This window comes from Carassius gibelio, chromosome A15 (genome assembly GCF_023724105.1).
Source record: "Carassius gibelio isolate Cgi1373 ecotype wild population from Czech Republic chromosome A15, carGib1.2-hapl.c, whole genome shotgun sequence".
Classification (NCBI taxonomy): Eukaryota; Metazoa; Chordata; class Actinopteri; order Cypriniformes; family Cyprinidae; genus Carassius; species Carassius gibelio.
In genome coordinates this window covers 18226827-18239059 of record NC_068385.1, presented here as the reverse complement: position 1 = coordinate 18239059, position 12233 = coordinate 18226827, and the positions used below count along the sequence as shown (strand labels likewise).

Genomic DNA, 12233 nt, shown 5'->3' with positions numbered 1-12233 from the left:
CATTGTTTGTTTGATTACTGTTGTAATGGAAAAATAGAATGTTGCAGTCAAAATACGGCCAGTGACAGACATCCAAGCACATGCACGCGCGCGCACACACAGGGTAACATCCCTTAACAACCGACCAACTAGAACACAAAAGACAGGAACTAATAGGGCAGATAACTAGTGGCAGACAGGTGAGGAAAATAAGGTGATTAACTAATAATAAGAACAGGAACAGCCAGATATGGACACAGAGGGAGGAACTAAAACCAACAGTCCACAGGGTTGTGACACTAACAGACAAGCCAATGCTATATTGTGCACTTGTGTCACAGAATAACACATGCACTTTCACACACACCCTCACTCTCACACATCCGCGTATCTACCACTCTTCTCATTTCGCTGCACTAGTGTGTCCTGCCTGTTTGCTGTGAGTACTGTGTAGGTGATTATTGATTTATTTTTTTTGATTTATTGATTATTGATATATAACTAAATGGTTTGTTGTTACATTACTTTAAAAAAAATTATAAAATAAAAATATGTTTTAAAATATTACCAAAAAGCCAAGACTGTTAAACTTCTTATGATTGTTCACACTACAAAGTGGATTTTGTAGAAATGAGTTTTTTTGTCATCATAAATAATATACATTTTCTGTTGGTATTGGAATTATCACAGCAATATCAAAAATTATCACAGCAAGTCAATAATTTTTTTGTCTATGGAATATTGTTAACGTATAGCATTTAATACTATGTATGGTTGTGATGAAAAACTATTGTGAAGTAAGAACCATTACCAAAGCTTGTCAGGTTTTTCTTTTCAGCAGTCAGTTGTGTTAAAAGCCAGAAGCTTTTTTGTAAAAATGCTGACATGAACTAGGCTTTCTGTCGCACTGTGCAACTGCCTTTCTTTTAACACAATAGTCCACACTGACTCTGAGCAAATGTTACACTTTCTGCATGTACTTTGTATGTCTGCACTTTTTTTCCAGCACCGCACCCAAGAGCTTCAGTAACTTCACTTCCTTAAGAGCTGAAAGTCATTGATTTTGTTTGTCAATAATTAAAAAACAAAAAAAATCACATGATGAAAAGCAGATGGCAACCAGTTGTCAACCACAAAAAAGACCTATAAAGGAGCACACAGTTATTGTAAGATGTGAGAAAGAGACAGAATTTTAAGTTCTTGTTCTGCAAGTTTTTGATTCTTCATGAAATGTGAAAAATCAATGCTGTTTGGGATGATTGACATTAAACTTCGAGGGGAAGTATTTATGGATGCACTGTTCTTTTAAAAATGTTACATTTGTGTACATGTGTCCACTAATTTTGAAATGATAACTGCTAAAGTGTACTGACTTGAACTGTTTTTTTTATTATTATTATGCAAGGCTATGGGGTCTCAATACTTTCCAGCACGATCAGTGCTTTTCCAAAAGAAGTCGAGTGGAGTTACATACCGTGTGCCTGCTTTGATCTACATACCTCAGTCCAGCTGTTTCTTGGCCTTCTGTGAGGAAAGACTGACTCCGGCAGATGCTCAAGCACATCTGCTGGTCATGCGCAAAGGCACTTTTTATAAAAACTATGTGGAAGTAAGATTGCTTCTAATTTATGTTGACATTATTATAACTAATAAACCTATATAATCTTTTTTCTCAATCAAAATAAAAAATAAAAATAATAATTTGTCTTGAATATGTTGTCCGTTTCTTCTCAGTGGAAGGACATGGAGGTGTTGAGTACAGCTCGACTGGAGGGCTACCGCTCAATGAACCCTTGCCCTGTTTATGATGAGTTTACTGGCACAGTCTTCTTGTTTTTCATTGCTGTTCTGGGTCACACCTCAGAGTCTTACCAGTTAATTACTGGAAAGAATGTGACACGTCTTTGCTATGTGTCCAGCAGTGACCAAGGGGACACCTGGAGCTCTGTTACAGACCTTACCAGGATTCTCATAGGGGACACCATTAAAGGTAAAGTATGATAGATCATGTACCATATAACAAGCATCCATTGAAACAATGTTAAATCATTGGCATTGAATCAACATCACTTTTTCACCCATAATTAACATTGACATTTTTTTAATGTAATCAAAAAATTTACCGTTATGGCACTGAAACAACGTTACAATGTGATGCTGGTAAGAAATCATGTTTGCAAGCTCAGAAAATGAAACACAACTACAACTGACTTAAAGCCACACAGCCTGAAATCAACTGCAAATAAAAGACAATACATATCCTAAGATCTCAGCAAAGAAGGATTAAACAGCTCCTCAAATAGCACTAAGAATGCTTCAACTGCAACATGGAGCTTTACGTTGATTATCACCATTGTTGAGATTCATATTTTGATTGGCACCATAATATAACTATTTTTTTTTTTTTACATAGTTTCTGTTGTTATGTTTAATGTTTTTGGATAGAGTTGGGACAAATTCAGTACAATGTTTCAGTGCATTATACGCTGGGTCTTATAAAAAAAAAAAAAAAATCTGTGCTAATTACTCTCTGGGCAATCTGAGTCTTTCACTCTGTTTTTTTTTTTTTTTTTATATCAAACATGTCTTATAAACAGTAACTGAAACATAAATTCTGAAAAGTCATGGGTCAAGAGCCCAGCTTAAAAAAACACTAATCACCACAATGGTTGCTTCAAATGAAAATAAAATATCAACATCTAAACGTCAGTCAATTGTCAAAAATAATTTCTTCAATCTGGATAATAATAAGTGAAGCTGTGCTGCTGTATGTGGAGATGTTTAATCCTCTTCTGCTGAGATCTTGAGAGATTTAATGTCTTTTATTTTCAGGCTGTGTGGCTTTAAGTCAGCTGTAGTTGTTTTTGTTTAATTTTCTAAGTGCACGCATGATTTTGAACCATCACATTGTAACACTGATTTAATTGCATTACCATAGTTTTTTATTACATTTCCACCTTTTTCAGGATTAATCGTGGTTGCGAACATGACAGGGTTTTTCTCACATATTGATTTATTTGTGGCAGGGCACCACAAAATCAGAACTGACTGCCACAAATAGATTTTCCAAAAGGCTTTGACTTCATTGAATAAACATGAGCACTGCATGCTTCAAAATCAAAATCGTCTTTTTATATCTCTGTATTTCAGAAGGAAATCGACTGTATTTAGATTTCATTTTAATTTCATCTTGCTTGATAAGGTAGTGTTTGTGAGCTCAGTGCTGCTTTTCAGCCGTTACCGGCTCTCTCCTGCTCTTAAAGTGCCTCCTGCTGGCAGAAAAGGCATTTGCATGTATATGTATACATGGGGGCGGGGGAGTGGCTTAATATAATTTACTTATCCGTTGTTCCAAACCCATTATGACTTTCTTTCTTCTGTGGAACACAAATTTATAATTCAATAAATATCTGGTTGGGTAAGCTCAACACAACCAATGCACATAGTGGCTTGTTTCATATAGAATTTTAATTTTTGGGTAACTCAAATAAAGATTGAAAATTAAATCAAATGATCAAATGAAATTCAGATTGATCTATATAGAAAGTTTATCCTTCTTCCCTAATTAATGTTTTTCAGTTGCTTTGACACAATCTTTTTTGTTTAAAGTGTTATATAAATAAAGGTGTCTTGACTTGACCTATCATATCATAAACCATGTGACCACGTGTCACAGATTTTAAAATGATTTCTAAACCACTGTGGGGATTTTTTTGTTCATTGCAGAGTGGGCCACTTTTGCTGTGGGTCCAGGTCACGGAACCCAATTAAAATCTGGAAGGCTAATAATCCCTGCTTATGCCTACCATATTGACTGCAGAAATTGCTTTGGCAGGAAGTGCAAGACTTCATCACACTCATTTTGTTTTTATAGTGACACGCATGGAAAAGCATGGCATTTTGGAGAAGCATTGTCCACTCCAGAGAGTGTGGAGTGTCAAATGGTGTCAGTAGATGAGGAAAATGGAGTCAACTTTTTGTACTGCAATGCACGGAGTGTGTCAGGTTGCCGTGTGCAAGCTGTTAGCTTTGATAATGGGGCTGTTTTTCACAATGGTCAGCTGGTATATAAACTAGTGGAGCCAAAGAATGGGTGCCATGGCAGTGTAATTGGATTTCCAGCACCAATCTATGAGCTTGGGAAATCCCAACACTTTCTGAGACAGTTGAGGTCCATCTACACCCCACTTGGAGTCAGCATATCACCATCAAACTTCCTTCCACCAACATGGGTGGTATATACTCACCCCACATGCTCAAAAGCTCGTCGTGACCTCGGTGTTTACCTCAGTCTTCTGCCTCGAGATCCAGATAGCTGGTCAGGACCTTGGATCATATATGCAGGCCCTAGTGCATATTCAGACTTGGCCTATGTTGATACGTTTACTGATGCCCCAGCAGTCCCTGTCTTTGCCTGCCTTTTTGAGAACGGCAAAAAGACAGCTTATGATGAGATTTCCTTCTGCATCTTCACAATGTATGAGCTAATTGACCACCTTCCCCACATCAACCAAAACAAAAGGGGGCCCAGAAAGATGAAAGGATTATCGGAGTGCTGCTTTGTCTGCTGATTATATGTGTAGCAGGACTGGAGATGTTTCAGAAGAATTGAAAAATTGGCTTCCTTTCAAGTAAATGCTTAATTCACCCCAAAATTACAATTAGCCCATAAATTGCTCACCCTCAAGTCATCCTAGGTATATATGACTCTTCTTTCAGACAATTCCAGTCAGAGGTTTTGGCAGGTGTTGCAGTGCATCAGTCTAAAAGAAGTAAAATAAAAAGTGCCCATCCATAAAAAAAAGTGTACCACATCACTCCAGGGGGGTGAACAAAGGCCTCCTGTAGTGAATCAATTAGTTTTTTAAAGAAAAATAGCTATATTCATAAAGTAATAATCACTTTAATGTAGCTTTAATATAGCTTGCGCATTTCTAAATTTCTAAAATGTCTAAATCGCTTTATAGCACAATTTTCCGCGGCCTTGACCCCCCGCAGTATGCTATCTGAACCAATCAGAATGCAACCCGCCTAGCGCGAGAACAGAACAGACTGGGCATATGCCTAACTCCAGGTTCACACACTGTCTGTGATGAGCCTTTTTTCCAAGCCCATGTTAATGGATCAGAGCGTTCACACTGCACGTGGTAAAAAGCTAGAAATAAAAACATGCAAAAAAAATGAATATCTAGCACATGAGCATACAGTGAGTTGTGAGTGCACAGGATGCAGTTTAAGTGAGAAAATGATTATCCACATGTAAAACTATGTGAAGCACATTTTGCTGAGGACAGTTTAATGCTGGATTCGCACAAAGATTATTCTGGAAAGATGGAGCAGTTCCCTCTTTGTCTGGAGAAGGCATTGTTCATGGACCACAACCGGTAAGTGTATTTTATTATTTAAATTGGTGCGTTTAACAGTTTATGTAACTTATTACACAAAGGGAAAAGCTGTTTAGCTTTGTTAACTAAATGGTAGGGCTGTGCAAAAAATCGAATGTGATTTTCATGTGCAAAACATCACTAAAAGCACTCCTGTGATTAGAAGTACATCTCTAGCACGTGCGTTCAGATCAGGGTTGACAGGTTTTCAAAACAAATTCTGCCCACTTGCTTTTCAAAACGCGTTTCCAGCGTGCGCTCAGCTGCTGTCGAATCACAACACAGGAACCGCTGGCCCAATCAGAACTAGTTACGTATTTCTGAAGGAGGGGCTTCATAGAACAAGGAAGACATCAGCCAGTTTTTATGACAGTGAAAACAGCGGTATACAGATAGGTGAATTGTGTGAAAAATACTGTTTTTTTACATGCGAAACATGAACACTTTAATATTGCACACTGTAACCACAATCAAAGCTTCAAAAAAACAAACAAAAAAATGGGACCTTTAAGTACGCACTCTCTCTCCGGGCGAGAGCAGCGTGTATGTGAGCAAGCACATCTGGTTTTGTGACAAAGCAAAAGAAATCTGCGTGCGAATAGAGAGATTCGAACTCGTGCATTATTTTAATGTGCTTTCACGTTACAATAACGCACTCTCACTCCTGCTTCTGCACCACTGACACATTCTGTATACAAACTGCAGACGGAGTGAACCTGTATAATGTATGACAAATCTATTTCAACCCATGAGGCACCGATACAATTAATGAGCTCTATGAACAATGCATGGCAAAAAAGAAAAAAAAGGTCCCTGGACATGGGATTTATTTATATTTTTTTGTCAAGTCTATGAATTTTGTTATACCTTTACTATAGTGATTATTTTGACTTATGCCTGTTCTAGAGACGTTACAACTTTTTGACAAAGCTCTAATTGGTTTTATTTTGGAAATATGTTTCAAATTCCTCCTGAACTCATTTATGACTGTAAACCATATCTGTGTGTGTCAAAACCATGATTAAAATCGCGATAGGTTTTGTCTATATCGCACAGCCCTAGTTCATTCAGTAAAGACAGTTAATAATCTAGCTTCTGAGTACTAAGTTATAACCCACTAATAGCGGGGTCAGTTAATTTTTTTACAGTGGGCCGCGCAAACATATGTGTTTGGTTGTGTGGGCTGCGAGCTGAAAAAGGTTGGGAATCACTGGTCTGAAAGAAGAAAATCATATACTTTACTATACATATACCTAGAATGACTTGAGGGTAAGTAATTTATGGTCTAATTTTCATTTTTGGGTGAACTAACTCTTAAATGACTGTGAATTTCTTCTGAATCTATTTTTATTTGAATCAGTTTCTATCATAATCCATCTGCATATCTATCTATTTTATCTGTCTTCTGCATTTTTGTTCATTAAATGTAATCTCCATCAAAGTCACAAATATAAACAAACACAATATACTTAATTTTAATATTTCATGTTTTTATTAAAAACATAATATGAAACATTCACAGTGCTTTTGAGAAAGTAAGTGAACTTTACCTTGCTGTTGAATGATCCAAAAACTGTTATTTTGTTTTGTGTGATGGGTTATATATTATTTATCATGTTATTGCTAATTTTAATTATTGTGATATTTTATCCATAAATGTACTTTATCACAATATTTAAAATATTAAATAAACAACATGAACATTATTCTAGGACTATTCTAGCGCTTGCAACCTCATCAGAGGACAACACGTAATATAACGCGGCCTGAAACATACGTCATCATCTCACACACGAGTGACTGCAGCTCATTACAGGTTTGTGAAGTTTAATAATTGTTGTTTTTGTTGAGGAAAATAAAAGCACTTACAAAAAGGTAAAAGGAAAACACATTAAATTCGCTATACAGGTTATGGTCAAAAGTCTCAGTGAAGATGACTGGCATTCACGTTTAAATGTGTTTACAGTTTTATCTATTCTAAAATGTTTAACTTTTACAGACTTTTAAATTAAATCCCTTACAACAGGGATAGGCAACTCCGGTCCTGGAGGGGAGTTTAGCTCCAACCCTAATTAAACACACCTGAACAAGGCAATCAGTGTTTTCGGGATTACTAGATAGATACAGGCAGGTGAGTTTTTATGAGGGCTGAAGCTAAACTCTGCAGGATAGTGGCCCTCCAGGACCGTTGTTGCCTATCCCTGCCTTACACTGATAGAAATAGGGGTACAGTAGGAGTCCATTTCTGTCCCCCAAGGTACAATCTAAACTAACGTACCCCATAGGGATTATTATTTGACCTCAAGGTACATGTATGCAACTTTTTGAGGGTCAAAAAGATACATATATGTTCCCAAAACTTAACAGGTACATATATGTACCGTTTCTTTTAAAGGTTAAGGTACAATTTGTAGAGCCAGCCCTGATTGGCTGCTTGAATCTCAATTTAAAAGAACGTTTCTTCTGTTCCTTTCTTTTGGCGGAGACGAAGTCATAGCGCGGTTACACATGGTTCTTACCAGATTTGGGTAGTCCAGGGGCCAAAGAGTAGAAGTCCTGCCATATTTTTGCTCCACCCATGAACTCAGCAGATGATTTCATCAGAGGAGGAACCAAGTCATCCAAGTCACAAACAAGTCTTGAAACAAATCCCAAGTCCTTAAAGAGTAAAAGTTAAAGAGATAATTAAGTGACTAATTAAATGAAGACGCATTAGTGATGAACACCTGCTGTTTACAAAGTCAATAGAATGTAAAAATGAAATCAATTGAAAGAAAAAAAAAAAACTTTGCCAGCATAATTGTGGTGAATAATTGCTTCAGTTGAGCTCTTGAGCCTTTAAGCAGTTTTTATAAATTTGATTCTCAACAATTGCATTATTGTTTTGCAGCAAACATTTGTGCAATGCTAATACAGCATTTGATGTAGTAGTTAACTTGTGCTTTTGATTATTGTATGATCTTTTTGAATAAGTTTCTTGATTATATGTTTAAAGAGAAGAGTTTGTGGCTTAGTTGTTAGAGAGGTGTATTCACTGCTCTGCGTGTGCACTTTGGATGAATTAAATGATGAGTATGAATTCTGAGTACAGGTCACCATACTTAACTGTGTCATTTTCACACACAAAAAAAGAGAGAAATCTCATTATGCAAATGCCACCATATAACTACAGAGAGAAATCTAGCAGAACAAGTCAAGGTTCAAGAGCACAACTAAACCAAACACTGATCTCCATGATGGTGGCATCATTTTATCCAATAAAACATTAACATCTGATCCTCTGCAATTCTCAATAACAGCAGGTGTTCATCACTAATGCACAATCATCATTTAATTAGTCACATAATTAGCTCATTAACTTTAACTCTTTGAGGACTTGGGATTCAGATTGAGTTTTGACTTGGAAGGAATGATTTGGTTCCTCTGGTGAAACCGGCTGCCAACTACTCTTTGGCCCCTGGACTTCCCACCTCTGTACAAAACTCTATTAAGTCTCTTAAAGGGGGGGGGGGGGTGAAATGCTCGTTTTCACTCAATATCCTGTTAATCTTGAGTACCTATATAGTACTGCATCCTTCATAACTCCAAAAAGTCTTTAGTTTTATTATATTCATAAGAGAAAGATAGTCTGTACCCGATTTTTCCCTGAAAAAACGAGCGTCTGGAGGCGTGACGTGTGGGCGGAGCTAAAGAATCACAGGGGCCAGTAGGCTTTTGAGTTGAGAGCGTTTGGAAGCTGTGACAGCTGTGAAGGCTGAAACTGAACGAGAGCAGCAGCAGCAACGAATCGCTCCGAGCGGGGCTCGAACCCGGGTCTCCGGCATGGGAGGTGGACACACTAACAAGGAGGCAGAGATATTTGAAGCAGTTTTACTCACCTGCGGTTCCAACACACGATCGTGACCCTTTTTCATTGGGATTGCATCATCCTTAAGAAATAAACAATGTGCAAATCCGAACTGGGCCTTGTTTGTAAAACAAGCATCTTCGAAATGCAGGGAACAAACACAAACACTTGCACAACTCCGTTGATGCTCTGTAAAAATGAACTCCATCCACTGGTCCCTTAATGCTGTTTCTCTTTTGGTAATCTGTGCAGGGTTGTCTTGCCCTGGCAACCAAAAACACACTTCTTTTGTGACATTTGGCGACGCTCTCGCTCTGATCAGTGAAGTCTGTTGTGCTCTCAGTGCTCTGCTATACGGGAGCGCGCTCTTCCGGCAGAAGTGCCCTAGGACCCATATAAGGAAATTCCACTCCATCTAACGTCACACAGAGCCATACTCGAAAAAAACTTTCCAAAACTTGTGACAAACCGGAAGAGGTATTTTTGGAACAGAAATACGTACAACTCCTTCAAACGTACAACTTAATTTTTGAAACTTTGTCCATGTTTAGCATGGGAATCCAACTCTTTAACAGTGTAAAAAACTCAGTATGCATGAAATAGCATTTCACCCCCCCCCTTTAAGATACAAATCACAAGGGTACAAATTTGTACCCTATGCCAAGGGTACAGCCCCAGTGACAAGCTATTATACCCCTAAAGGTACAATTATGTCCTTTATTTTCTGAGAGTGTACCCTCAAGGGTACAGCTTTTGTACCCTTGGCATAGGGTACATAAAACATCAACATCTGATCCTCTATAATTCTTAATAACAGCAGGTGTTAATCATTAATGCACAATCATCATTTAATTAGTCACTTAATTATCTCATTAACTTTAACTCTTTGAGAACTTGGGATTTGACTTAAGACTCGTTTGTGACTTGGAAGGAATTAAAAAAGAACAAAAATATGGTGGGACTTTTACTCTATGGACCCTGGACTACCCACCTCTGGTTCTTACAGGGCTTTCAACCAAGTAGTTCCTTGTTTCAAGGCTGGTAAAAAAGGACTATACTGAAACCAGGAGATGAAATGGATTTTCATCATATCTCATTATAATCAACGATTGTACCCTTTTTGAAGGGTGAATTTTTGTACTGTTAAATAAAGGTACAAAATTGTCACCACAGGGACAAAACTGGTCTATTAAGGTACAAATTTGAGGGTAAGGTACAAAGCCTTGAGGGTACAGCCCCAGTAACAAACTATTGTACCCCTAAAGGTACAATTATGTACTTTATTTTCTGAGAGTGTAGCCATCTTCAAGAATCGACTTAAAACCCATGTTTTCCATCTATATTTGACCTTTAGCACTCACTATTCTAATTCTATTCTTTTAAATCTAAATCTAAAATCTAACTAACTTTCTAAGCGTTTTGTATTCTATCTGTTTTCTTTTTATTTATTATACATTTAAAAGCTCTTGCTACGTGTACTGCATTTAAGCTAACTGAGACTTGTTATAACACTTTTATCATTGCTCTTAAGTTTAATTTGATTGCTTCTAATGTCCTCATTTGTAAGTGGCTTTGGATGAGAGTGTCTGCTAAATTACTAAATGTAAATGTAAAATGTTCAACATAGTCATAATAAAGATCAAGTACATGTGTTGACAATGAATAATGCACTGACTAATAATGTCTGCACTGGTGCAGCACTGAAGTCTTTCTTTCATGATCTATTAAAAGAATAGTTCACGCCAAAATGAGAACTTGTGATCATTTTCTCCCCCTTAAGCTTTTACAAACCTGTTTGGCTTAGGTATTTTGAAATAATTTGTTTTGTTTTAGTTTTGTTTGGACATTTGTGTTTAGATTTATTTTATGTTCCACAGAAGACAGGTTCGGAATGGCATTAGGATGAAATGATAAATTATAACAGAGTTTTTGTTTTCGAGTTTAAGGTGTCCCTTTAAAGCAAACATTCCAGTATGCTCTCAGCTAACAGAATTTTGTTACAAGAATGTTCTCCAGATATTCAGTCTACATTTTCAGTTTTCTTGATGTTAGAGGAATATATTTAAAAGGTATGATGTTCCTCAAACCTTCTTTTAACCTAATTTTGATTTGAAAGTAAACATTCTAAGAACATTGATTTGTAACATTCCAAGAACATCAAGTTTCAATTAATGTTAGTTTCCTTAACAAGTTTCTTTAATGTTAGTAGAATGTTATTTAAAGGTTGGTATGATGTTCCTGAAACATTCTTTCAATATTTCAAACTCCTATGAACAAGCACTGAAAGAAAGAGAAATAAGAACACAAACTACAACTTTCTTCAGCCACAGCCTTAGATAAACTGAAAATGAAAGGCATATTTAAGCAGCCATATTTCACTATAGCAGATGGTTGTGGGTTATCAAAAATAAAATGCAATTAATTTATTTACTGAAATTTTTTGTTTAATGAATAGAACTTTTACCTTAATAAAAGCTTTATTTTTGTTTTCAGATTGTAATGTTACAATGTTAGAACATAATATGATTTTATGCACACTATTTTTTTTGCACACGATGGATAGCATAACCTACTTTAACTATATTGTTTCCATTGCCTTCAATATAAACGTGTTTTATAGCACAAAATTGGGCAGGATATTAAAGGGGTCATATAATCCCCTTTTTGTACAATTTAATATGATTGTTTAGGGTCTAAATGAAAAGTGTGTAATATACTTTAATTAAAAATTCTCATTAGTTTTGTAAGAAAACAAAGTTTACCTGCAAAAACAGCTCTGTTTCCAGCAAGCCATTTCAGTGCATGTGTCTTTAAATGATAATGAGCTTTGCTCACCCCACCCCTCTGTTCTGTGGGGCGTTTTGACACAACACACGCGGAGTTTTGCCTTGACAACAGTTGAGGGTATAAAGAATGGCAACAGGATTCTCTGAGGACACATCTGTGCAACCGTATCAGTTTGAACCGTAGTCGGACCCAGAACAAGATGACGCCCCAACAAAGTTCGACAATTAAGGCTCGAA

The 12233-nt window shown here is 36.8% G+C and overlaps 1 protein-coding gene across 3 annotated transcripts; it reads left to right on the top strand.

The window, feature by feature from the left end:
* The first annotated feature begins 339 nt into the window (after window positions 1-339).
* neu4 (sialidase 4) lies at window positions 340-11254 on the top strand. Of its 3 annotated transcripts, none has more exons than XM_052615942.1 (4): window positions 340-433; window positions 1385-1588; window positions 1714-1969; window positions 3706-11254. In XM_052615942.1, the coding sequence occupies exons 2-4, from the start codon at window positions 1388-1390 to the stop codon at window positions 4548-4550; spliced, it is 1302 nt and encodes a 433-aa protein (XP_052471902.1). In that variant the 5' UTR covers window positions 340-433; window positions 1385-1387; the 3' UTR covers window positions 4551-11254. The 3 variants fall into 3 exon arrangements, with proteins under 3 accessions (XP_052471902.1, XP_052471900.1, XP_052471901.1); XM_052615940.1 differs by having other exon boundaries at window positions 342-429; XM_052615941.1 differs by having other exon boundaries at window positions 346-418.
* Window positions 11255-12233: the final 979 nt, after the last annotated feature.

Bases quoted from the DNA above. Each gene is read 5' to 3' on its own strand.
- neu4 (XM_052615942.1), top strand. From the start codon at position 1,388: ATGGGGTCTCAATACTTTCCAGCACGATCAGTGCTTTTCCAAAAGAAG. The intron at 1,589-1,713 runs GTAAGATTGCTT...GTTTCTTCTCAG, and splicing joins TTTATAAAAACTATGTGGAA to TGGAAGGACATGGAGGTGTT. The intron at 1,970-3,705 runs GTAAAGTATGAT...TGTTCATTGCAG, and splicing joins CATAGGGGACACCATTAAAG to AGTGGGCCACTTTTGCTGTG.